The sequence below is a fragment of the Anoplolepis gracilipes genome, chromosome 3, assembly GCF_047496725.1.
Source record: "Anoplolepis gracilipes chromosome 3, ASM4749672v1, whole genome shotgun sequence".
Taxonomy (NCBI): domain Eukaryota; kingdom Metazoa; phylum Arthropoda; class Insecta; order Hymenoptera; family Formicidae; genus Anoplolepis; species Anoplolepis gracilipes.
Genome location: NC_132972.1, coordinates 5281628 through 5309558, shown reverse-complemented (window position 1 = coordinate 5309558; position 27931 = coordinate 5281628). Strand labels below are relative to the sequence as shown.

The 27931-nt window shown below is 31.9% G+C and overlaps 2 protein-coding genes across 3 annotated transcripts; one reads left to right on the top strand and one right to left on the bottom strand.

The window, feature by feature from the left end:
* Positions 1 to 1237: 1237 nt before the first annotated feature.
* Positions 1238 to 27931, bottom strand: LOC140663453 (cholesterol transporter ABCA5). 2 transcript variants are annotated; one of them, XM_072887627.1, is made up of 24 exons: positions 27792 to 27931; positions 26131 to 26252; positions 18830 to 19003; positions 18159 to 18340; positions 17402 to 17606; positions 17095 to 17170; positions 16845 to 16998; positions 16508 to 16694; positions 16135 to 16278; positions 15756 to 15906; positions 15487 to 15560; positions 14796 to 15248; positions 14108 to 14457; positions 13517 to 13923; positions 12932 to 13213; positions 12163 to 12430; positions 11644 to 11818; positions 10989 to 11325; positions 10432 to 10706; positions 10038 to 10184; positions 9312 to 9694; positions 8739 to 8946; positions 8155 to 8494; positions 1238 to 7975 (listed from the first exon to the last, which is right to left on the bottom strand). In XM_072887627.1, the coding sequence occupies exons 2-24, from the start codon at positions 26221 to 26223 to the stop codon at positions 7872 to 7874; spliced, it is 5169 nt and encodes a 1722-aa protein (XP_072743728.1). In that variant the 5' UTR covers positions 26224 to 26252; positions 27792 to 27931; the 3' UTR covers positions 1238 to 7871. The 2 variants fall into 2 exon arrangements, with proteins under 2 accessions (XP_072743728.1, XP_072743730.1); XM_072887629.1 differs by having other exon boundaries at positions 12956 to 13213.
* Positions 20441 to 22730, top strand: LOC140663469 (tubulin polyglutamylase complex subunit 2). The gene is made up of 3 exons (XM_072887662.1): positions 20441 to 20476; positions 20984 to 21251; positions 22171 to 22730. Exons 1-3 carry the CDS (start codon positions 20456 to 20458, stop codon positions 22728 to 22730), a joined length of 849 nt encoding a protein of 282 aa, XP_072743763.1. The 5' UTR covers positions 20441 to 20455.

Genomic DNA, 27931 nt, shown 5'->3' with positions numbered 1-27931 from the left:
ATAAGCAACTTGTACAAGTACGAAAAATGGTATATGTATATATGTCATGAATGACTATAATGAAATTTTCTGTAGAGAAAGATCTGTTCCCTTTTAAGTTTTTTTTTTCTATGCAAAAGTTATTGGAATGTACAGTAATGTAAATATATGTTTGCAAAAAATATGAAATCACACTAAGAATAAAAATAAATTTTAATTTTTTTATTCGCGAGACGAAAGTTTTTTCTGAATTATTTTGTATAAAAATATATTCTTACTAGTTTTATTCAAAACAAAGCTGCCTAAAATTTTTTTTTAACTATTTCACATGTAGAGGACCTGTAAAAATCAGCGAAAAATCTTTTAAACTTTTTTTATGTTTATTATATCTTGAGACGATGTTTCTCGCATTTTTATTTGAGATCGCATCTCATTTTTTCTATTTTTACTCGTTAAATTATTTCCATTGACTGGATGAATCGATAAGCACGTCTAAACAAGAAATTTTATATTGCGCGCGATAATCTTCTTTATATTATATTATAGCATTAATTAATCGTGACAGCTCTCTATATTATAATTGATATATGATAACTATAAAAGGAATGTAATCTATGTTTGTGATAATGCAATCGAAACATACATAGCTTCTAATAATCAATGTACAAGCGGCACGAAAAATTTTTCTCCAGCTATTACAGAATAATTTGTGAATATAGTGCTCTATAAACAAACGATGAAAATTTAAACGAATTAATCTATTCATTTTCGATATGTCGAACAAAATAAACTTCTATTTACTATAACATTTCAAGTTGTTTGAAATTAGTTCAAAAGTAAGTAATATACTTCGAAACAAAGTATGTGTAAAATCATAAACATATATATATAAAAGTGTTATATATTTTATATATAATGTGGACGTGGTCATTATTATAATAATTCTTTTTCGGAAAATATAAATTAAATGAAAATATATGTTTTGTTGGACGCCAATAGCGAAGCTATTATATCATAATAATAATAAAAAATGCGCCCAGAATAGGATAAATCATTCCATTTAAATAAAATATCAACTATTAATTTTTTTACCGAAAGCCTTTGTGTACTCATATTTTATTGATTTCAACTCGAACGTTTAACTCTTATTTAATTTTGACTAAGGAAAGATATTTCGTATAGGATGTTTTTCTCTTACTGATTAGAGGATAAAGATTGGAAACGGGATAGGAAGATTACATAAACAATTCGGTCCAAATGAGTTTGTCGTACGAAATTCTTTCGGATTTTATTCTATCTTAAGAAATTTTTGTTGAAAATCCTAAGAAACAGTTCTACATAAGCTTGAAAATATCAACGAGAAGAGCCTAGTTCGATCTAAATCATATTTTTTTTTTTACAAAGTTACCTTCCGCGATAGCCTCCACCGGTCCTGATACGGAGACACAATGGCCACTCGGTAAATACTATGGACAGGTAATTTTTCTGACGTATATTATATGTATATATCGAATAAAACTTCGAAAGATACTCTAGGAGTAGAAGTACGTATATCTAGTGCAACTCCTGTAAGAAACAGCTGATTTGAAAAAGAAAATTGACAAGAATTCATTCTGTGAGGCTGCAGTTTGTTCTAATATTCTTAAATTAATTATTTTTTTTTATTTGCTCTATGAACGTGAGTTTTACACAAAACTGTTAATTTAGGTTTAATTGTTTCATAAAAATATAGTTACAATTTTTATTTCGCATATTTAATCATATCGTTGCATATTTTATATCTTATGTATGAATTAAATTTTTGAAAATTATTTTTAATTTTAAGTACTTGTGTGTAATAAATGCGAAATATCAATAATTAAAGATAATTTGAAACGAGAGGAACAAGAAATTTTTAATAGAAACACTTTTAATAGATTGTTGATTTCCAAAGATTAAGAATTACAATTTTATAGAAGTTTGACTGAATTCCCGTCAATTTCTTTTAATCCGTCTATTTTTCGCAGGGATGTAATAATGCGGATTAATATTTAAACATAAGCTTTTAAATCTCCGATCATGATACCTTTTTCCTTTCTTCACAGAGGTAAAACGCTCGCACGCAAAGATTTATCCTCTCTCTTTCTCTGTCTGTCTTTCTTTTTCTCTTTTTGCATACGGCTTATGTTTCTGAGATGCAGTATATGCAATTATACGTTGAATAAACAGTGTGTTAAGGCTCCTGATTTTTTATCGAATTTATGTAAATTTTTTCTTACGACATATATCGAAATAAATTAACATATCATTCGCGTTTAATAATATATATAGGTAGGTTGTTAAAATATATCGAAAAAGCTTTTTCTCTTTTCGATTCGTGAATGAATAATCGCAAAACTTAATCATATTTGTCGTAAAATTGAGTTTCGCTTGAAATATAGGACATACGTAAATCGAGTTATACATGCATTTAAAGTGATGTAAGATAACAAAAAAAAGGATAGCATGCGAAAAGATTAATTTATTTCGATGTAATCCGCAAAAAAAGAATTTAAATTTTCCCATTTCCAAATCATAATATAACTATGAAGGAAGCAGGAGCCTTAAAACTCCTCGGATTAAAGTACATAATTATACATAATTTATTAAACAAAAAATAAATAAATCATGATTATAAATTATAGTATCCTGAAACTATAATAATAATAATTTGTGATATATTTACACATTTAATTATGCTAATTAATAGTAGATCAAAATACATCATATATATGTGAAATAACTTGGAAAATATTAAATAGAAAAATTAATTAGAAATAAATTGGATAAACAATTGAAATAATGTCTCTCTATTCTAACTATATCTACGGAAATAGAAAAGTGAAAAATGTGAAACTGATGAATGTAAATATCACGAAAAAAACATCAGGGACTACTACAATAAATATTTAATTCTGTATAAATTCACTATATTGTGATAGAGAGACAAATCGATTATTTTAGTTCGGTCTTGGATACAATTTTATTCAGTTTGACTATGTTATTTGAAAAATTGGACGATAAGTACGCTTATCATCCTGAGTATAATTTATAAATCAATAAAAGCGGAACTCTAAAATCTCGGTGAACGATATCTGTATAAAAAGCATATTACTTTTCTCTTTTTACAGGATCAAGAAAGTTTATATACACATTTCGTGGGTATGCCTCCCTTTCCAAGTTATTCTATATAATGCGGAGACAATTATTAATAATGTTATATATACAAGCTACTCTCCTCAGACACACGCACGCACAGATTCACTGCAATTCCTTCCTTTTCCTTTCACGAAAAAAGCTAATAAGCATGCAAATCAGTTATTCCAGTCATTTTATCAATCAGACACAGTCTGAAAAATACAAACTCATCTCTTTAACGAATAAATATTTCATATAAGATTTCATAATGCAAGGCATAATGTTAAAACAATTATTTAAAACAATTAATGGAAGGCAAATATAGGTTTCATCTTATCAAATTGTTTGCTTGGAAAAATCAATCTATAATTTTTGAAAGAATATTATCGTTAAAAAAAAAATAGTAAAGTTTTTTAGGATAGACTGTAAATGTATAATATTTATAAACAATATGTGTTCTCTCGAATACTTCATTATCTTCGAATACATATCACAAATAATTTGCTCATTTGAAGAGACTAAAATATTTTTCGATCGAGAGCATGACCGATCGCATTTTAATTGACGCCCTTTATCATTCATTGCTTTCAATTATATAATCGTAATTATTTTAATTTTTTTTTCTCGTATATATTGCTTAACGTTGATCAGTCCGCTCTGATTAAAGTATGCAAAATTATCCTCGATAAAAAAAATCGGCTTAATTCTTTGCACTTGAATGTTACAACATAATTTAAAGAAATAAATTTTCAAATAAAATTATTTAATTATTATTTCTTTCTTCTCCCCTCCGCCCCTCTCTTTTTCTCTCTTCTAATATTATAGAATATTATTTTTATCATATATAATAATATTCTTATTATGTCGTATTAATTTTGCTTATTATTTTTATATATAATCATTATTAAAATTGTCATAAAATAAAGTCATTTTTACATTATAATTATCACATAAATTCTTTATACGTGCAAAACGTATTATTTTATAATTTTATAACTTTCTCTTATTAGTAAGAGAATTTTCTTTTAATAACAATGATACACTCGATTAAGATGGATCTGTCGAGTGCAAAGAATTAAAACCTATATTATTACTCATATATATTAGCAATATCCTCAACCATAGCCGTTTTTCTCTTGGTGTCGTTTGCTGTATCATTCGATCGATGTTTAACAATAAAGAGTGTCCGTATGACTGTTATCACAAGAAAAACGTTCTAGTTGTTGCGCGCTCGAAACTATAAGCTGTATCATTCTTGCGTTTCCTCTTTAGAACTATAGCCCTTTTTAGGGGGTACTTTTTAAATATAGTCGTGTATAGAAAATGCACGAGAGATGCTTGAAAAATAATAGGAGATTTTATACGAGATTTTTTTTTAATAAAAAGGTTGGACCAAATTTTTGTCACAATAAAAAAAATAATAGAAAAAAATATTGTGCTATAGTGCTTCCTAATTTTTAGGGACAACTGTACTTTATTCTGTGAGCGGGATTATAGTTTGTTTCTTTTTTTTTAATTTTTTTTTTGGATTATGTATATACGCTAAACTCAAGGCACATTAATCTTCTGCTTATCAAAAGAGAATAAAATATTATGTTTTCTGATCATTCTGTGTATGTGTATGGAATATCGCATTAATAGAGAATGACTAGACATACAGTATGTGTGTGTGTGTGTGTGAGTGTGTGTTTTCGTTAAAATCTTTTAATTTAATCTTTACAAACGACTAATCTATTTTAACTTATTATAAATCGTTAAATAATTTTCACGTTTCTTTATTTTATTGAAGTTTTCTTGTGCTTGTGCCCTCCAGAAAAAATATTGTTTTTTTCAATTTTCCACAAATTACAGAAGATATAAAAAATGTAAAATACTGATATACTGATGTATCGTGTTCAAAAATTTCAAGCGTCTTAGGATTCCTTTATTATCTAAAAGATTAAATAATCACGATGAAAGATACTTCTCAAACACCTCTCGTAACACTCGATGCATCCCGCACGAGTCCAGCGAGACCCATGTCGCCGCTACTTCGATAGTTCGGCTCAAAAAGCACATAACTCCAAATCCTGCGTTATAAATTTATTTTTACTTTCCTCATAGATGAGGAAAAATGCTAGAGCATTTTATTAACATTTTATTTGCAATCTTACGTAAAAGATATGTATGTATACTGTCTATGCTCCTTTATAATATCTATTGTAGAAAATATTAAATATATAAAAAATATAAAAAATATAAAAAAGAGAAAAAGAAAGAGACATGTATTAAAAGAAATCGATAGATATTTTATTCTGTAAATCAAATCCTTCATTTTTTTAGATGAGAGACGGATTAAAAATGTTTAGATTGCTTTTCAATTTTTTAATATTATTCTATATATACTCGCAAATAATAGGAAAATTGTACTTAATCTTGTCTATTTCTTTTCTAAAATGACGTTACAATATATAAAATTTATTAATGTCTAGAAATATTAAATTATTCATTTCCATTAGAAAAATCTAAATGTATAGAAAGAGCAATATATAAAAAAATATTAAACATTTTTAAACAATTTTAACAGAGCTTTAACACATTAGAAACTTATATATTCTTTTATTTTCTATCTATTTTTTCTTTTACTTTTAACTTATTGTTAGTTATTTTCTGTGCAGAATATAGTAGTAATTTTTCTTCGGGCAAAGTTGCAAATAAAATGATAGAATATTAGTACCACGTTTCGATAAAAAATATTCGAATAATCATTAGATAAAGACCTTTTCCCGTCCTTCGAAAAAAAACAATGTGGCCAGCTGAAGATTGAAATTTCGCTGGACGTCGTCTTCTCGAACCGGTCCATCGACTTGCAGTGACTGTCGCAAGGTGAGGTCAATTCCCGCCTCGAGAACAACGTGGGACGTGCGTTCCAATTCCAGTGCAATATCGGTATGAGATCTATTTTGTTTTATCTATAAGTTTTTAAATACAAAGTGGACTATCGGTATGTAATATCGACACTATACCGCGAGGATGCTCATTTCTCGCGTAAACGCCTCATTTACGTTCGACATTTACCTTCGGACACTAAGACTCGCGACAGGGAAAAGATTTTTCTCTCAAATACGATATTACGATGAGACAATGCTGATGAGAGAAACAGAGATATCGGATAAAAACATCATGTGTAAAATGTCGAGCGTAAAACTAGGCTTGAGATGACGTTCCACCGTCAAAACGGAGATCGTGCTCGAGCCGCGATGCTATAATTATTCCACGATACTGCGTAGTGTATCCCCACGCGAGACTATTTACAGGATAAATACACAAAATTCTGTAAGAGAGAGTCTTGTTTCGCGAGAGAGATGATTTACACATATTCTCATACACTTATTTTACCATAAACAGTAACGACACCGTCAATGTTTCTTCTCATTCATCTCTGTCACGATGTTCTCTCAAAGCAAAATGCTACTATTATAGCTTCCTATTTGTTCCTAAATTGTTCTATCCGCGATCTTTCGGAATAGGAAGGCGGTCCGCCTTAACACTTTTTCGAAGCACCATCTGAGGGAATAATTTCGTTTCGTCGTTCTTCAGCTGATTCTTCGATTGTATGTCTCGAAACATGCCATAATAAAGTGTTCTTTTATTTTTCTAAAGTATCTCATCGAGATAATTTTCAGCAATGAAACGATTTTTTTGTCATCTTGATACTCGCGATTATTAAATTCTCTATTGTTCTATCATGATTCCTTCAACATTTCAAACGAGCCGAACATTTTAATTCTTGTTCGAAGTTTCCCCTTCTGTCGTTTCACTTTTTCATCGTTCTTTTTTCTATGGAGTTGCAAGATAAGAGAGCTCTGTGGCTTAATACTCCTTCGAAACTCTCACACTCTAAGACTAACGGCTAACTGTTCCCTCATAATTTCGTCCTATCATCTTTCCGTCAACAGTTTGGTGCTCTACAAAGCGACTAATTACTTTAACACTTCTTTGCAAATCTAAGCTGTGGTATAATTATCTTCATCATTCCTAGTTTTCTGTCATCTTAATACTGCTGTTTAATGTAATGCTGAGACAGTTGGCTATCTATTCCTCCATTCTCGCTTTATTTCGTTCTTCCATTAAAGAACTAAAGTTGCAGAGTGACTTATCTTTTTTTTAAGCACAATGCAACCATTTTCGACTAATTGATTTTTAAATTTTTCTATAATTACTTTTTTAATATTTCAGAACAATATTAAATAATTCTTCATTATCCTAAACACTACGATTCGTGGATAATTGTTCCGTTCTGTCATTTCTTTAATTTTCATTAAATTCCGAGTGACTTATACGTATTGATTTGACGTAATACTTTGAAATACAATTAAGACTATTGACAAATTTCTCTTCTCTCATCTCATACTGTCGTTTCTTCATTGACCCTCCAAGGATTTGAAGGCACGAGACGATGTGTCACATTACTACTTCTTTGAAATATAATACTAGAACCGTTGGATAACCGCTATGTTCATCTGGACAACACCTTGAAGCAAGGAGATGCCGATACATGTCATTGCAATCGCACGATTCGCTAACAAAAACAACGGAGAGATTGTATCCCAAAATTCAGCAATTAAAAACATTCGTCATTCGAACACACTTATTTGCACATTCACGTGCAGACGAACACTTCTTTCGCGCACACTAATTCGCGAATTCACATCATCAGTTATCACATAACAATGACACATTAGTACTACGAATCATCATTCCACGGAGTTGCCTTCGTCATAGTGCGAGAACTTGAGGAATACTTGTTCCAGAGTAGTTTGACTAAAGCTATATTCCTCTATGTCCAGTTCGAGCTTGGCTGTAAGCAGAAATTTTTACAGAGTTACAGACGTCTCCGCAGACTTACAATAAGCTTGAAGCCCTAAATCCTCTCCTTTTTTAAATGTTTTTAGATTTTTTTAATTTTCTTTAGACTCATGGCAGATTGATTATCAGATTCCAAAGAAATTTCTTCATCAAGTATTGCTATTTTCTTACCTTTCTCCAACTGCATAAAACACTCGGCCAGCGAGTTCACAGAGTGTTGAGGCACGGCGAAGACCAACCGATCGGCGAAGCTCTCCTCCAAGGTGGCATCGGGGAAAAGACCGGCGACAAATTCTTTCAAGCTAGTAATTCTGTCGCCGGAGGGAGTTGTTGGCGTGCAATCGCCGCCCAGCAGCTTCATTTCGAGAGTGTAACCGGCGCCATAAAGGTTCTTTAGGTGTTGAGTTGAGCCGATGCATCTCAACTCACCCCTCACCATTATGCTAACTCTCGAGCACAGCGCATCGGCTTCCTCCATAGAATGCGTAGTCAATATGGCTCCCCTGCCACCCTATTGACATTCAAGAAAATATCCTTCATAAATTCTTTATTTTCCATCTCTTTACTAATATTATCTACATATTATAATATAATTTTAATATTTTATATTTATATTATTTATTTACATTGATATTATACTGTTATTTCCATTTCTTTAAATCAGTTTTTAAGTTTTTAAAAATGTTTTACTTCAAAAGTGTGTTAAATAAAAGTATGAAATACATTTTTAATGGTATACATATATATAGTAGCACCTGGAAACTAGCGAGAATTGTGTCCCACAGGAATCTCTTTGACCTAGGATCCATGCCTGTACTCGGTTCGTCCATGAGAACCACCTTGGGTCCACCGACCATCGCCATCGCAAAGCTGAGTTTTCTTCTAGTTCCACCGGAACATTCTTGAGTTTGCTTGTCGGCGTGTTCGTGGATTTGTAGACCGGACAGATATAGGTCCACGATTCTACAACACAAATCAAGTAAAATGAATTAATTAGTTACATTTATGAAAGGCTGAGAAAAGTGTGTATAATAATCAAAATTAAACGATGTTTTATATATTAGAAAAAATATTTTGTACATTAAATCTAGACATTGCTGACAAACTGAACATCTGTGTGTGTTATGTAGAAAGAACTAAATGCATCTATATTTTAAAATTATTTTATAGTACTATATAATTTTAGATGCTAGTGTTTTAATGCGCTAAATAAAGATTTTTTCCAAATCTATAATTTATATATTATTAGCTATTTATAATTCCATATACTTGAGAAGCGAGTACATTTCACTAATTAAATTATGAGAATATTAAAAGACCCTTTTCACCTGTCGACATCGCTCCATGGAACTCCGCGAATTGCGGCGTAGCACTCGAGATGCTCTCGTACGGTAATGTTTTTCCATTGAGCGTCGTGTTGAGGGCAATATCCCATTTGCCGGAAAGCATCCGCCATGTGGGTATTGATATTGTGGCCGCCGATCTGTACCCTGCCTCTCGTCGCCGCTTCCTCGGCGATGATGATCTTCATGGTCGTAGTTTTGCCGGCGCCGTTGTGGCCCAGCAAGCCCAGAACCTCGCCCGGTTCCACCATCAGTGAAAGATTTCGTACGGCAACTTTTCGTTGCTTCTGCACAACCTCCTCCTCGCGCTTCGAGCAACAACTGCAGGACGATCCTACCTCTCGTTGACAGTACTCTTTTCGCAGGTTCTATATTTTATAACGTAAATCAACAAATAAATATTTAATCTAAGTTAAAATAAAAATATTTAAAATAATTAGGTGTTTCGTCAAAGAGATATTGTTTGGATATAGATATAGTTATAATCTAATGAATATTTTGATGTATTGTTTTAAAAGTCGAGATGATAAATTTACAATCAATGTTGTCAGAGAAACTTGTGATTAAAATATAAATATATAATTATTGTACTATTATCGATATAGTTATTTTTTGTTTAACGAAATTTTACCTACATGTTTTACAAAGTTTTATTCATATATTATAATTCATATATTATAATGGGTAATAATTCGATTTGTATTATCTTACCTGTACCAGTACTACAGGTGGTTCTTGAACAGCCGATGATGTAATAAGATTAAAGACCTTTTGTCGCTCATTTTTCACATCCGCATCTTCGTGTTCACCGACGTCAGAGTTTTCCATTATTTCTTCACCAATGGAGCCACCATTACGCTACACAAAAGTGAAAATATCTTATTTTCACATAATTACAGAAACGTTAAATATATTTTTAACAATTTCTTTGAATTTGATTTTTAAGACTTATTGTTAAGTGGACTGTCATTCACTCAAACAATTCAGTTGATGCTTTAGAATATGCTTACAAACTGGCACAACAACACTGTACAATTCTAAACTATACATTTGCATGATAAATGAAAAACAAAATTGTAAGAAATAAAATAAAATTCGCGCTAACCAAAAAGTATTTGAAGAAATCGCCGACATTGCCGCCGCTTTTCTTGATGTCCAATAGAAGCAGCACAAAGAACCAGAGCGGGATGTGCAACAGCACGCCGAAAGCCATCAGCATGATCTCCGTGGTGAGATAATCGGACATAGTGAGATGATGGCAGGCGGCGTTGATGGAGCACATCAAGTAAACGCGGTCCACATAATATACTGCTGCATATGGCACATACATGGCGTTCAATAGAGAGAAGACCACATGCAACGCGAAAGCCGCTGTTCCACCTTGAATAACAGATAACGTAATATGATGAATAATCTTGTAATTTTCACGTTACCAATTTTGATAAATATATCGAGTGAAAAATAATAATTAAAGCTTGTAACTTGATCATTTGAAAAATGAACACTTTGACAGAATCATGACACATCGCAAATTTAAAATAAAAAATTTGTACAAAAAATTTATAAAGATTGTTTAAATCTAAATGTATCTATGAATGTATCTAATGTTACTAGATCTAACAGTATCTAACATTAAGTGCCTCGATTATATAATCTATTTACCGACTCCTAGCATATCAAGGATCATGACGAGAAGGAATGGTATCAGTCCGAAGAAGGTCGCAATATTCGGCAAAATACTTTGTGCAGAATCCATCTTGTCGAAGATATAGCTGAGGCAGGTTGAAAAGAGAATAGACGATGGGCAGTAGAGCATGAGGAGGGTGCCGAGGGTGATGATCGCCGGCAGCTCCTGTAGTGAAGGCACGTCGAAAAGGAATATGATACCGAGGATGCACAAGCAGATGAAACTCATCAAGCCAACCAGGACGATAAAATAGCTGAGGAAGTACATAGGAAATGACAGACCATTCACACGAAGCTGATTTTTCGCTTTCATCTGAAAAATATTTTAGACAATTTATTAAATTAATGTATTACGTAAAATCTTTCAAAAGAAAGGTTTAATTATTAGATACATAATATCAAGAATAAGAATCTAGTAAGTTTAATAAAAGAAATTTTGTATTTCGTATTAAATTGAAATAAGTTACGTTAATAGATTTTTATTCAACTTTTAATAAAATATTTAACAGTAAAAAAATATTGTGTGTGAAAAATTTTAATTCAAAGAATCTATATATATGAGATAGAGATATAAATTAAAATATTTTATGTGACAATATAAAATTAGAATTTAAAGCGACGAAGCTCTTACCTCGCGATCGTAAACCATATCCACTGCTAGAGTAATCGGTAATAACACGAAATCCATACCGATGAAGAGAGCACAGCTAGCTGTGCCGATGTTGAACTCTTGGGGTTGCGATGTTTGCTGGAAGGGATGTGTTTTGACTTCGATCTGCGTAGGATCGTTCTTGTCTGAAATCAATCTAAATAAAAATTTATAGTTTGCAAAAATACTATGATCAATTTAAAATTTAATTTCAACTACTTTCTCTAAACTGAAAAAATATATTTTTATTTATATAATTTATATAATTAAAAATATTTAAATATATTTGTAGTGACTTTGTTGCTGAGCAATTGTTAATTTATATTATCATCTTTTTTGCAATTTTATATTATTCAAAATTTTAAAAAAATTTTTCCATAACAACATCTAATACTTTCAGTATCTTGTTAAAAAAATTTGCGTTTTAAATATCCTGAAACATTCAATTTTCTTTATTTATTTTTCATAGATAACTCCATAGATAACTATAACTAAACTCACCTATAATAAGTATTTGAGAGAATGTTCAGCAAGATCGGAAGGGAATGTTGCATCGTATCATTGTAGATGACAGTCAAGTTCAATCGTGGCGGATTATAATCATTAATATTGAAGGCGGCTACATGAGGCGCAATGTTCAGTAAATTTGCGAAATTACCGTCGTATTCTTCGATATGCTTTGCGTTTTGAGCTATACCATCCATTAACTCGGTGATATCGTGGTCGGTGTTATTTATATAGAGAATCTTAGTTTCTTCACCGTATGTCTCTGCAAGAAGATACCACATTTGATTCCTAAGTAACAAGAACGAACTCGCATTATTAGTTTCAAAGAAATATGTCTTATGTTTCATAAAAAAAAATATAAATTTTCTTTTATACGTCTTCTTTTCTTCCTCTTCTACAAATTCGCAAATCCTGTTTAATCTCGGTAAAGAAATAGTCCTCAATTCTAAATTCAACATATAATGTTAAAGTATAGTATGTAGGTGTTGCTTATTTTTTCCACGAGATTTTATTCGTATTCGCGAATTTATAGACATATATTTAAATACATAATAAGCTCTCTCTTATATCTTTATAAAAGTATACTTGCGCGAAACAATATATTTTCAGCAATTAAACAATTGATCGAATTGTAAAAGATAATTTAAGAGCTGATATACGATATTTTAAGAGAGCTTTATACATGAAATGTGCAATACTATTGTAGTTTCTAAAGTAAACTGAGTGCGCAGATAAGAAAACGAGCCAAGCGATTACCTCCTACCTTGCATAAGATGCAACCACTTACGGCTATTAAGTTTCAGCGACTGCATTTTGATGTCGACGGTCTGGATACTATTCAGGTAGAGACCGAGCACTATTAAAGCTAGCGGCATGACGATCGTAAAGTACAATAGCTGGATATTCCTGAGGAGTCTGAGCACTCTTAAACGTAGCATGGCGTAGAGGGTCTGAAGGAAGTTAGGCCGGATCTTGATAGGATCTAGGCCGAGGCCGAGCACAGGCGGATTTCGGTCGTTATGGACACCGTCCGGCAATTCGGTCGCTGATTCAATAATATTACAATATCATTGACTAATGCTTGTGAAATAATCTTATTAAATAATTGAGTTAACATTTAATGTATCACATATTAATATATTTAATTCTATCGTATATAAAATATTATCATTATATTTAATATTAATTAATATTAAATATTTAGTAAAAATTAATATATCAATTATATAATTAAATATTATATAATTATATAATAAATAATAAAATTCTAAATTTAAATCATTGAGTGTGGAAGACAGAATTATTTCGTTTACAGAAATTTTAAGGATAAATGTAATAGAAAAGATACCTTTTCCTTGACTGTCGCCTTGAACAGTCAATCCTTCGTTCTGCAAGCTCTGATAAGATGTGCTTTTGGATTGCAATGAAAGTGATCGGCTGAGCGCTCGATTGCGCACCATCTTCTTCGACAGGTTGTCCATCGTGCACTCGGTCTCCTCGTCTTTCTCCAGATGCAAGAACACTTCCTCCAGAGTAGTCATCGACACGCCATAGCTACTGATGCCGAGTCTGCTTGAACGGGTCTTGATCTCAAGCTCGATGGCGGAAAACAGTGAAGCGAAGCTCTCCACAGAATTGTGCGGTAAAATAAAGCTCAATTCTCGACCGTGACGTCTCGCTTTCTCCGCTTTGCTCACGTGCGACGTCACTAATCGATTGATAGCATGTTCTCTTGCGTTACCTTCTAGAACTAAACTGTAATTAAAAAATAATATTCATTAGAGTGTCGATGTTATTCTTGATATAAATCTATAAATTTCACAACTTTTTTTCCGTTAAAGTAAAATCTAGCGACATAATAAATCGTACTCCCATATTTTTGACATGTCTTTTTTTTTGTTAATAAAAGAATGCAACAAAAAACTGCTAATATCCTTACGTTAAGTGATATCCAATGCCGAACTTGTTCTTCAGGAATAGGGAGCTGCCGCAGCATCGGAGCTTTCCCTTGCTGATCACTGCTTTTCTGTCTGCAAGAATGTCCGCCTCATCCATGAAGTGAGTTGTCAGCAGAATCACTTTTCCATGTCGCCTCGATTGCAGAAAAGACCACATCTGTCTCCGCGAATAAGGATCCACTCCAGCAGTAGGCTCATCGAGGATAATGATTTTGGGGTCGCCAATAATGGCGATTCCCACCGATAGCTTCCTCTTTTGCCCACCACTTAGATATTTTGCGAAAGTATCCGCTTTCTCGACTAGATCAATATCTTTCAGGGTTTTCTTCACCTGACAATCAAAGCAGTAATTAAAAAGTTAGTATTTTATTTTATTCAAAATTTCAAATTTTCATATCGAATACGATGCAGTATTATACTTATTCACAGCATTCTGATATACTAATATTGAGTAATAAAATAACTAGATATAAAATAATTGAAAAAATAAAAACTATAAACGTTCTAGTTTTTTTTTTTTTAATTACATCTTAACATTAATCTTTTTCTGAAAGTACTTCTATAATACTGCTATACTTCTATTATATGCATATTAGCCAAGTTACTGTATTCGCATGATCGTCTTTAAATGATATTATTTCATAAAGAAACGAGCAAATATATGTGTACCTCGTGTTGTATCATCGAGCGTGGAATACCGCGCACGGCGGCGAAGAATTCAAGATGTTCGCGCGGCGTCAGTAGATCGAAAAGAATATCGTGCTGCGGACAGACTCCCGTCATACTGCGTATCGCCCGCATGTCGTTGGAGTCGCGTACGTCGTAGCCGAATATGAGAGCTGTGCCGGCGGTAGGTGCGGTCAAACCCGTGAGAATGTTGAAGAGAGTTGTTTTGCCGGCGCCGTTGTGTCCGAGGATGGCGGTGATCTGACCCTCGTAAATGGTAAGATTGATACCGTTCACAGCCTTAGTCTCCGGACGCCTGCACTTGTGATACGATTTGTAGAGATCGGCTATTCTGATCGCTTCACGGCCCTTCATCTCGCGCACCACCGGCTCCACATCACGATTCGCCTCCTCGCCCGGGATGAAAGAGTTTGACTCGCCATTCGATGATGGCACCTGCAAATAGCTCTATGACAACGATGGCCGATACTTTCCATTCATTCAAATTTATCGATTTTATACATTGAAAGAAAGGGAAAACAATAATAAAGTACCCTAGAAAATCCTTGGATACGATAATATCTTCTAGATGTTTTCATCAAGCCTTTCAACTTTTGTATTGATAATTTTAAACATTATTTCGATAATTTTATTTGAGAAGATATACAAATATAAAAAAATGTAGTTTATTTACCCTTTGAACCTTTCTCTGACACCAAAATCCAGGTACGAAGCAAAACCAAGGTGGCTTCTTGGTTCCATATTCAGCTAGGAATTAATCTCATTGTTAGATTTTATATACTGATATATCTAAGTATCTTCACGCGCAAATATATTTTTTCAAAGAATGCGCACAGAAGTTACTTAAATGTAAAAAATATTCTTCCAACAAAAGTTGAGTATTTTTGCACTGAATGAAACTGCATTATAATAAATCGTGAAAAAATACTTGTGAAAACATACTTGGTATCACGGAGTCAAGATAATAGGCCAGACAGGCATATAGGAAAATATCCAGAGTCATCATGATGAGACTGCCGCCGAAGGGTATCCCAGGACCAGACCACAGATTATCAAAATTCACTCCCTCGCCCTGCAAATCCAGCACCAGAGCCTGCGCAACACAATGCAGACCTTTTTGAGATACATGATATATATTAGAAGTCCCATTGAGTTATAGAAGCACACTTGCAATTTACTGTTGAATTACATATAAATATCAAATAATAAAATATTTTATAATATAATAATACAATTTATTTAATTTTTTTCAAAATAATAAAATTGCGTATTATTTTGACTTTATAATAATATTATTATCGCAAAGTACTTTGAAACTTACCTTGTCCATCGCCAGAGCGACTCCGCTTGGACTAAGTAACGAAACCAACCAAAAAGAGATCGAGCTGGAATCGTCAACGAATACTTGGATGAAGTACATTAAGCTCAGTATCGTAACAGCAAAATTGCCCAAGACGCCAGCCGTCTGAAACGAAGAAGATATTCTTATCATTTATACCTTTTTTTTTTTTATTAAAATATATAAAGGATAAGTACATAATTATATACTTTTGACATAAAGATAGAAGATTAGACATATACATGCATGCAAATTTTATAAAAAAAAATTTTGCTTAAAAAATTAAAATTTTTAGACATATAAAGTTTAATTAAAACGTATAAAGAAAACTGCGCGTGAGTCAAAAATTACTTACACGCGATTTATCGAAGAAAGGCGTGATCATGAAGGCAAACATGATAACGGAGAAACTGTATAGCACCACCAGAAGGAATATCGGCAGAAAATGAGTATGTTGAAACATTTGCAGAGTGAAAAGCAATACCACTCCGACAGCGGAGAGCAAAAAAACGAAGATGCTGTAGATGATAAACCACGATAACCTAGGAAAAAAAGAGACACATGGTATTGCGTGAGAATAATTATATATTGCGTGAGAACATTTAACATGAATTAACTTTTATCAAAGTCACTCATTACAAATATAAATTAAAATATCTATCAAAATTGTTTACAGATATTTCCAATCTTACCAAAATACAGAATCATTTAGGCCCATGATTTTCATCCCCTCTTTTATTTTATTCTCCTTCTCGCCGACTATCAAGATCAGAAGATAAGTGATGAATTGTGAGAGCGCCAAGACCATATAGAGAGGAATAACAACTCTGAAGGCTAGCATCCAATCTAAAGAAATAATATCGTTGACACGTGAATTGTATCGCACATTGTATGGATAGCGTATACATAAATGAATATAGATTTTTTCGAAAGATTGTTTACCAGCGGTAAAAGCTTCCTTGGGAAACATCTCGAGTTTAATATCCGGCACAGTCACGTCCGAATTTCCCGTGTCCAACTACAAAAAAATAACATCAGTATATATCGACGTATCTCTCTAAATATCACCTTTCAATCGCAACATCAAAACCTTTTTATTCGGCGAAAGATGTATAATAAATGAAGATGTATACAAAATTGATAGATATTTATTAAATTTTAAAATGAAAGGAAGATCTCATTCTTTATGTGATATTTTTTTCATAGATAAAAATCTAATAAAAAAATAAAGAGAAAAAAAAATACTCACTCTTATCTTTGTAATATCCATTATCATCTGTAAAGCTAAGAAGCCGGAATGTAAGTAATTATTGACAGGACAGGATCCGCCAGTCTCTATCGATAAAACGCCACCCATCCAGTGACTTGTGTCCTTTCGACAGGTAACCGGAGCGGAATACAGTTCCGTTGGCGAAGGCGGTGAAGTGTACGAAGGATTCGTTCTAATTTCATATCTGAGCAAGATATATAAAAAGTTCCATATATTAATAAGAAATGCTGATTTATTTTTATATCACATTGAAGATTAGAATCAAGATCCGAAAAATTCTGAGCTTTATTCGCGTTTAACCTGGAAACACTCTGTAATTTTTATAACATATTTAAACTTTAAATATGCAATAAAATATAAAGATTTTCATGGAATAGATATTCCAAAAATATTTATTAAAAATCGATTGCATCAACATTACATATCTCTAAACTTAAATTTAAAGTTACTTTTTTTTTTACGTTGTCAAAAATTAACCCAGAAAAAGGGTTTTGTAAAAATTTTGCGAAGACACACACAAATTTTCAGTACCTCGCTTCATGTCTCGTTCATTTTTATTTCTACAAATTATTGATACAAAAAAAATGTTATTAATAAAAAAATATTTGTCGTAGAGAAATATGTTCCTCATTATATGAAATTTTCGTCTTTACCATGCATCTCCATGCATTTTCCTTGAGAGGAGACTCACGTACTTGTCCTAAATTTATGATTAATGATGTAAAAGTTATCTTACATGAGACGCTGTGATATCGGTTGGGAATCCTCGAAGATAACTGCTAAGGGTACGCTGTAAGGATCTCTCCAATATGCTGCCTGCAGATCGTCTTTCGTGTCGAACACCATGAAGTTTAAGGGAAGCTTATCGGGATAATCCCACATAGAGAGCCAGAGGGTATTCATGGAGCTTAAGAAGCTCTGAAAATACATTGTTAACTTCGTATAATGCAAAATTTTGCAATATCTAACAGAGAGATCACTTTGGAAAACAATTCATACAAAATGAAATTTTATATATGTATATAATTTATAATTAATTCAAGAGGTCAATGCTTTTGAAAAAAATATATTATCTTGTTGTAACATTAAAATAAAAACAAAATTTTATATCTTCTATAAAGTATATAAAAATAAAAATTCTTCTTTTTTAAACGCGCCTGTCTGTGCATCTTAACTTTTGCAAGATTATATTTGATAGAAAATATTATTTAAATAAATAATTAATTTAATGGAAAATATTAAAATAAGATGAAATCATTCTTCTTACAATTAGACATTCTTAACTTAATTCAATTTCTTCAGATATTCAAAGAATTTTTCATATAATACTTAAAAAGTAAAAACATTGCACTTAATTCAGTTTAGAACGTGCTGAATTAGTAGTGATTTCCAGAAGCTAATACTCACAAGGGTTTCCGTAGAATTGGGTACCACGGCGATTGTATTATTTTTGTGACCGTTAAATAATTTAAATACATCCCCTTCGTGCCTCTGTGTCGTCATCGCAGGATAGTTTGGGTTCGGTATCAGGACCTTCACCACGATCAAAATCCCAAGAGTATATAGGGGTAGAAAGATCTCCTGTGGGCAATCAAGCGATACTGATTTCGGGTTAGATAAATGTGCCGTTTATACGACATGTCTCATAAAATCATTAAGGGCTAGTTTCTCGTTCGTAAATAATAATTGGATAACTTTTTTGGTCAAAGAAATCAAGCACTTTCATGTAAAATTAAAAAAAAAGAAGCATTTAAACTTTTCTCTAACGAGAAGAGAAACGACATAGTTAATAGATTAATAATTTTAAGTTGTAAAATATATTCATTTAAATTTTGAAAATTAATTGATAGTGAAAGAGATAAAGATTGCAGAAAAAAGACAAAAAGTAAAATCAAGAGATTTTATTCTTTTATTTTTTTTTTAGGAAGCTTATTCCACGAATATACGGCCGTGTTCCGTAATTACACGGCTTATTCTAAATGAATAAAAGATCTCTCATGTTTTTTACAGTTAATATCACAGTATGCAGGAGATAGGGTGGTTTCCCTCCGTTTCCCATTGCGCCCCTAAAAACGTAAATTCTGCAGGGTAAGAAATCCCCCGCGTGCGTGCGTGTAATTATTCGAGGTTCCGTTCGCGCACCTGCCGTTCCCCGTCTGTCTCACTGTTGGCAACGTGATACCAAGCAATATTCTGAACCATTTCAACCGCGTATATTTCTTTCTTTTGATATATCAACGATCTCGTTACAAGAATTTTTCAGTATCAATAAAAAAAAAGTCAGTTGTAATAGAAAAATTTTACTTCGGTAATTTAAAAAGTGACAAGATTCTTCAAAATTCTAAACGATTCTAGAACATAAAACGTTATCACTTTGTTTTGCAAATTTTCCAGTCAATTTGTAGACTATATTTCTCTTGATAAAAATATGACAACAGATAAATAATTTTAATTTTATTAAATAAAAATTAATTAAAAATTGTCAGACAAAATTTCATATTTTTTCAATAATTTTGATTTATTAGAAAATGTAAATTACTCATAGCTTTTATTAATTAATTTTGTATTAATAGCGTTTGACAGCTCAATTGTTACAATGTTTAAAATTCATATATTGTATAAAGGATAATTAGCTTGATTTTTCTTGGAAAAAGATTAGAAAAAAGCTTCAAGAAAGATTCAAATTAATCATTATAAATAAGATAATGAATGGAGGAAGATCCGTACTTTGTTCGGGAATTATTGGTAGCTTCGAGATTGCGTCGTCATGGCGATCAACAAGGAACGGACGCGATGATTGCTAGAACGTTGGAAGACAGAATTCTTTTTTACGTTGTCACGGTCGAATAGTACGTGTAGTGTAAAAATTTGCATCTTTTCTACGATCTTCCCAGAAGTGTCAAGACGACAATTACGTAAAACCAATCGATGTGATACCAGTTACGAAGGCGTTGTAATATTCAATTATGCGAACAGTCTTTGTATCTCTTCTGTGAAAAGAATGATTGCGAGTGGAACAAGATAAACATACATATGGTAATTGCTTCCATTTGCGTAACTGAATTCATTATTCACTTGTTTACTACGTGTTTTAATTCTTATCCGCTTCAGTAAAAAACATTATATAAGGAAGTGAGAAAGATTGTAAAAAGCGAAAAATAATAAAAGCTAGTAGAAAAATAAAAATGAGAATAATGCATGATGATTAAAAGAAAATATACAATATCGTAAACAATAAAAATATTATATATATATATATATATATATATATATATATACATATACATATTATAGAATTATTTATATAAAATATATAAAATGTACAATACCTATTTAATATGTTCTCTATATTGGAACTATAGATTTAACATAGTTGAAACATATATAATTATAATTTACTTTATCTTTCTTTTTCTTCATCTTCTTTAATATGTGACTAGTTGTTTCCAACAAATAAATGGATTATAAAAAAATCAATACAAAAATATATTTTATAAAGTTAAATTTCCTTTTTTAAAGAAGAAATAAATTTAATAAAATGATTAAATATATATGTAAAAGGCGGAGAGCAAAAACCTCGAGGCGATGTCATTCTTCGTGGACATTGTCACCGAGGATTCGTTCTACGAGAATCTGACCCTAGGTGTGGTCAAGATTCTCGAGAACTCCCCGTGCGTGAGAAACGTACGGATCGAGAGACGAAACGGTTGCGAACCCGGAGCTATCAACAGCTGGGAGCAACGTCATTGCTGCGCGCTCCCCGAGGACATTCGGAATTTCTATGCTTCCATCGACGGCTTCCTGCTGCAATGGAATCTCGAGATAGCAGGTAACCTCGGTATCTATTCTAATCACGCGTTCCCAATTCAACGTATTCATGTATCTGTATTAATTTTTTTTATCCTTCTTTATATATTTTTCTTCCACAATATTAAAAAATATACCGTATAATTTTATACTTTATATATAAATTTTATATTTTACATGTAAATTGTATTCTTTTATATTTATCTCCTATATTTTTTTGTTAAATTATTATATGTAGAATATTTAATTTTATTCTATAATAAACTTTTTATTGTTATATCATAAATTTAGTATGATTTTAAAGCCACTTTGTCTGATTTATTGACATATTCTGAGTTATGGTTTCACTTATTCAACGCAACTATTTTTAAATACAGTAATAAATAAAAGAGAAATATCTGTTTGTTATTTTGTCACATATATCTTTTATATAACAACAAAGGTATTTCAAAATTTAATTATTGTATAATATATTATATATTACAAATAAAAGGACTTAATCGTGATATAGATAAAAAAATTAGATAGATAAAAAGGTTGATAGATAAAAATCGCTCATTCTGATCACTGAAACCATTCGTTGATTTCTCAAAAAGCTTGCGTGTCACGGACACACATTTTTTTGCCATGACATTTGCTATCGTCCACCCTACATCTATGAAAGAATCTTTCGTTGAGCAAGCAAACAAGCACGTTGGAATATATCATCAAACGTGACTCAGTTTTCCAAATAATGAGATAATAATCTAGACAACATAGTCTACGTTGAGGGAACATCGTATGACCATTTTAAAAAAAGCTTCTGACGTCTTCAATGCCCTTTATATGTTATCTTCGGAATTTTTTATTGCTTAGAAGAATTAAAAAAAATGTGTCAGTGCAAATCGATAACTTCAATTCGCCGATATTAATTCAAACAACATTTTATGCCTCGCATACAGGTGAAGAATTCTCGATAGGTCGCATGGAGATCGGCAGTTTGTCGTCGCTCAAGAGATACGTCGGCAAGGATCGACAGACAGGACCAGTTTCGGCGCAAGATCCGTCGGGGAGCCAAGCAGGTAACGAGTCTCAGGAGGACGTCATGTTCTCCGGGGATTCGCGTGATTGCAAGCTCTTTGAGATTGGACAGTGCTTTCCGGGACCCGAGAATGGCAGAGTTTACTTGACATATCGTTCTAAGCAAGAGCAAGACTCGCCGAGTATCTGGCTTCATCGCGACGGCAGCTGGTACCATCTGGCCGACAATTTCACCGCGTATTTTCGCATGATGCTGGTCCACTTGGGCCTACCCTTGTGGCAATGTTGCGCGGCCGGGCTGCCTTTGTTCACCTGGGTCCAACAGGCATATTTTCTGGTCGGGCCCCATCTACTGCCGTCTACTGTCGAGCCCACCGAGACCGTATCTACTTCGTTGTGGAACAACGGACCCATCAACGTCCTCGACCCTGCTATCTTCAAGACCAAAGATGGCAAGCAGAGAAACACTCGCAAGAAATAAGCTTGCTGCAATAATTCTTGAAACTTTTGGACAAATAAATTTTTGCTTTAAAGTCAAGTTTTTTTTATAATAAGTGTGATTATGAATTTTGAGTCTTTGTACAACATTTCGGCCTTTCACAACATATTGAAATATTCTTCATTCAATTGCGCTTCATAATTGATTGAATACAGATGATCGTATGTATTTATGTAGTATAAGTATGTATTAAATAAATATTGTAATAATATAGTTGCCTATTTAGATACTGTTCTCTCTTTTTCTCTCTTTTTTATATTTATTTATCTCTTTCTCTTTTTTGTTTTATATCTCTTTATATCTCTTATGTTTATTCATTCTCTTCAAAAGAATTCTTCTCTAAACCAGGAGTCCATTCTTCTCATTGTTGTATAAGGTATAAGTATAATATAAAAGTATAAGAGAAGAGGGAAAAATACATTATGAAATATTTCAATAGACGCGATAGCCAAGTACATAAAAAAACGCTACTGAATAATTTATTCGAAGTTTCAAAAATGATGAAATACTAATCAAGAATCTAACTCTCCATTCGTGCACAATATTGACGCGAACTTTTAATGACAACTAATTCGATTAAAATTAATCCAATCTAATTTGTTCTCGAAATCTGTGACTTACACATGTATCAGAAATTTGTTTTTCATTATGGTTTCACATGTACACGTAAAAAAATTTCGTTTACAAATATATTTTAAAATAAAAAAGCCAGAATATTCCATACATATTATATATGTGTTACGCGATGATATAAAATAAATCGTTACCACGGAGATAATTAATCAATTAATTTTACGTGTAGCAAATATATAAAGAATTAATTAAGTTATAAATCGTGCTTGCATTACGATTGCTCCGCCGATACCTTGTCGGATTTTCTTCCTTTCTTTTGTTTATTTTTTTTTCTTCCTGGCACTCATTCGCAAAGACGCGAATTAATTGCGATCGCGCACACTAATCAACAAACGACTGCGCACGGCATTTTACACGACACTCCTGACGTTAATTGCACGCGACACATAAATATAATCTGCTTGAAATTACTTCCTATGATGACGGTATATCTGTCACTAATAAATACGCTCTATTTTTAAGATGTTTGCCATCTTGCATTAGAACATAAATAAACGAGTTAAAATTTAAATCAAATAATCCCACATTTGACAATATTTGTGCTTGCGCAACAGATTTCGATTGAATAAATCGCATAAAATATGCGTTTAAAGAAAAAAATAACTGTAGAAACGCGCTTTATTATCGTATTAATGAATATTCTAAATATATAATTAGACCCCAACTGTATTTTCTAATGAAATTAATTATTATTCTTATTAAAATCATGCAAAACATTTAACGTTTCAATAAATAGCTGTCGTTTCGACGCGTTTATTAATACTTTTATTTAACATACCGCTTAACCGCTAATTGTAATAATGACAAAACATGATCGCGTTTGGCATCTCCTCTGATACTTATCGCGATCATATTTCGCGAGATATAAACGCGACATGAGAGACTAAGCCAACACAGCCAGCTCGTTCGAGTCTCATCACGTGAATGACAATGAGACTGTATGTAAACCTGTTCGCTCTTGAGTCTCACCGCGCGAATGGAAACAATATGATTGACATAACAACGCGGTATGAACGCTGTAAGAAACGAGTTCCGAATTTTGCTACGTATAACGCGTTGCTGTTATGTCAATCATATTATTGTCATTCGACGACGGGTAGTAATCCGAACCGTTTCGTTGTGGCATATTATTTCGCGAAATACAATCACTACAAGTATACATACTAGGATATTCAGCGCGAGCGTTAATTGCAATTATTACAATTAATATTAATAATCCGTATAAAATAAATGTATGAAACGCGGACTATTTATCGAAGCATACATTTTGCACGATTTATTCATTTTTGAAGCAGGAATAATAAGTTTAATTAGAAAGTATATATAATCATACCTAATTATCGTATTTTACTCTAATTAGTTCAAGCTTCAAGAATTGAAATATACAAAAAAGGCTAATTTTTTTATAAATATATATTCAAATAAATATATATTTTTTAAATACATTTTTACTTAAATATTTTGTATTAAAAAAAAATTACGTTTTTTATAATAAAGTTGAAACAATTGGCAAAATAAGCTTGAGGTTGGACTCATATACATAGATAATTTTTCAAGTATAATTAATCATAATTAAATTTCTCAAATATAATTAATTAAATTGTAATTATCTTATTCTCTTATTGTGTAAAATATTTTATCTTTTCAATTGCATAGTCTTATTCTCTAAATATACGACACACTTTCATATGGCAAAAGCGTGGCAATTATAGTGCAAAAAAAGTGCGAAAAATTCAACAAAATATATAGAGAAGTATCTTCTCTTCTTCACGATCCACCCCTTGGCCCAGTTGGCATCGCGACTATGCAAAAACTCCCAATTGGCAACGCAATCTGCGACAAGACGCAGTCATGCTGTCGCCGTTCTCGCAAATGTTCGCGTTTAACTTTTTATTTTATTTAACTTTCATCATATTCTCGATTTTATAAATTGTTTAATAAATACGAAGCTCTTTCTAGTTATTCTTTAATAGAGTCTTTAATTTATATTTTTATATAATACTGCGTTATAAATAAATTCAACTAAATTATCTTTTCATTAAGAAAAAGAAATATAAATAGTTAATACTTTTTTTTCTTAATTTTATCCTATAAAAAATGACATCAAAAATTCAAAGATTGCAGCAAAGTTTAGTGATACCTAGGTAATAAAATTTAATTTCTCAGTTAATTTTTTAATGGGCTTTGTTAAATTCGTGTTTAACACTAAACTAAATTAAACACTTTTTTTATTGTACGGTTCTTTTAACAGTGTCATAATGTTTATGTTCCACGTTGTAGGTATAGAAAATATATTGATTCAATATCAATGCATTTTTTTGACTGAGTCATTTTAAATTCGTCATTGTACAGCGAGCGATTTTAAAAAGCAGTTTTATTGCTTGCAAAGACAATCGTCAATAATGATTTTGGCAATGTGTTTCTGCGCATTGACTATATATATTGCACGCACACATCCACTTGGCACGTGTCTACGGCATGAACCTCGAGACAGGTGCCGATTTTTAATGTACATAATTACAGATTTCTTTCCAAGAGAGTCATCGGATTAATAAAATTCACGTGAAACAACAAATATGTAGAGCTGTGTAAAACACGAGATAAATTTCGATTTCTATTAAATTATGTTAAAATCCGAAATAATAGATCGGCTTTTTGTATAAAAAAATTAAGTACCAATTATTACCGCACAACGGGAATCTTTTTAAATACGTCAATATATAAAAATTAGATTACTATATAGACATACCGCCATCGTCTTCCGCTTCTCGCGTTTCTTGAGCAGAAGATTTCTCACGAGCATCGCCCGTAGCTGGGAAAAGTAGACCGTGCACGAATTCATCCTGCGAGATGCATTCGTCCTTTCGTCCTCTGTAACAGAAACATCAGCGATCTAAATGGCCAAGAAATTTCAATATTTGACGAACAATGAAAATGAAAGCTAAAATTTTGCACTATTGCTGCGATTTAATTTAATTCAATTGAAAAAGAAGTTACAGTTTCTATTGACACTCCAAAAGAATGGATACAATTTTTTTAATTATGTTCGTAATTAATATTAAAATTGTATTTCAACAGAAAAATTTAATATCAGGTACTTGGTCACGAAAAAATTTTCAAGTTAAGCAATTATGCATATAATAAAAGAATTTTTTATAATTGTAATATATGAAAAATATCTGTCAGATATATAGATAGTTATATTTTTTTCCGCAGCATTATATACAAAATTTGAGCTTAAAAAAAAGAAATGCACAGATATATGTATATTATAATATAATCTTCCCGAGATATACTTTCTTAAAATTTTAACTAATGAAAATATCTTGTTGAGAAAATTGATTGCATTTGTAACAATAAACGAATTAAACTGCATTTATTTTTATTAACTTTCATTCACATATGCCAGTAAACTGCTACAAAGATGAATGGTAGTTGAGTGTAAAAAAATAGCAATATATGTAATCTGTCACTTACGACGGAACGTAACTTGCCACTTAATTAATCTTTCCACGGAGAGGAGTAAGCTATCTCACTCCTTCCTAGTTCAACGCGCGGAAAATGATGAGAAAGAGAAGCTGTACTCGAATGTAAGCGACTGAAGCACGGCCGCGTTCTTCTCGATTAATTAGCTTAATTTGTTAGCACAACTATGCGACGCATACTCCTCTCCCCCTCCACCCACTACATCGTCACCATTCACTCCTCTCTCTTTCTCTCTTTCTCTCTCTCTTCTCTGCTTGTTTACTTTACAGTAAACTCGTGTGGCAACAATATAATTATACGATATCTTGTTCAACATTTACATTAATTACACATATTCACGAGTGTGCAGTGAATTTTGTAAAATTAATCAAATTATTTAGAGTACATCAATTATCGTCTATAAAATTTATCCATAAGTACATAGCGTGCGATATTTAAAATATATAATATATATACTCTTTATTAAAATATTTAAAATATATACTCTCCCTATATGCAGATTCGAAGATGTTTGCGAGATTTTGTGATAAACTACAATATATATAAAATGCAATATTATATTGCAATTCTCTTTCTAGATTTATATGTAAACGGTGTGACAACGATATTGACATTCTTTTTTTTTTTTAAGATTTTTATAAATTATTTTTTAAATTATCTCACACGTTTGCATAGTTCATCAAACGTCAATTTATAAAATCACGACTTCTAAAATTTAATTTTGCTCATGTACAATTCCTTGATTTAAAGAATCAATATTTTTAATTATTCTTCTTTCGACGATTATACTATAATTTTATACTTAATTATACTTTTCATTAAAATCCCCTTTTTAAAATTTTCTTACAAATACACTGTAATTGCAAAATCTCTAATTGGGTGGCGAAAAAAAAAAAAAAAAAATAACCGATATAACGTACTCACATTAATTCTGAACTGCGCCGCGTTCACGTTGAAGGGAATGACTCTAGTCGGCCGTACCCTTGGTACCTTGATTGCTGGTGGTGGTCCCGGTGGCGGTGCCGTTCCCGGTGCTGTCGTCGTTGCTACGTTGCTGGACGCTG

Excerpts from the sequence above, each read along its gene's own strand:
- LOC140663453 (XM_072887627.1), bottom strand. The coding sequence starts at position 26,223 with ATGAATTCGTGCACGGTCTACTTTTCCCAGCTACGGGCGATGCTCGTG. Across the intron at positions 16,695-16,844 it reads CTAAATGATTCTGTATTTTG|GTTATCGTGGTTTATCATCT; the intron begins GTAAGATTGGAA and ends TTTTTTTCCTAG. Across the intron at positions 14,458-14,795 it reads GCTCGATGATACAACACGAG|GTGAAGAAAACCCTGAAAGA; the intron begins GTACACATATAT and ends TTTGATTGTCAG.
- LOC140663469 (XM_072887662.1), top strand. The coding sequence starts at position 20,456 with ATGGTAATTGCTTCCATTTGC. Across the intron at positions 20,477-20,983 it reads TGGTAATTGCTTCCATTTGC|GCGGAGAGCAAAAACCTCGA; the intron begins GTAACTGAATTC and ends TATATGTAAAAG. Across the intron at positions 21,252-22,170 it reads ATGGAATCTCGAGATAGCAG|GTGAAGAATTCTCGATAGGT; the intron begins GTAACCTCGGTA and ends CCTCGCATACAG.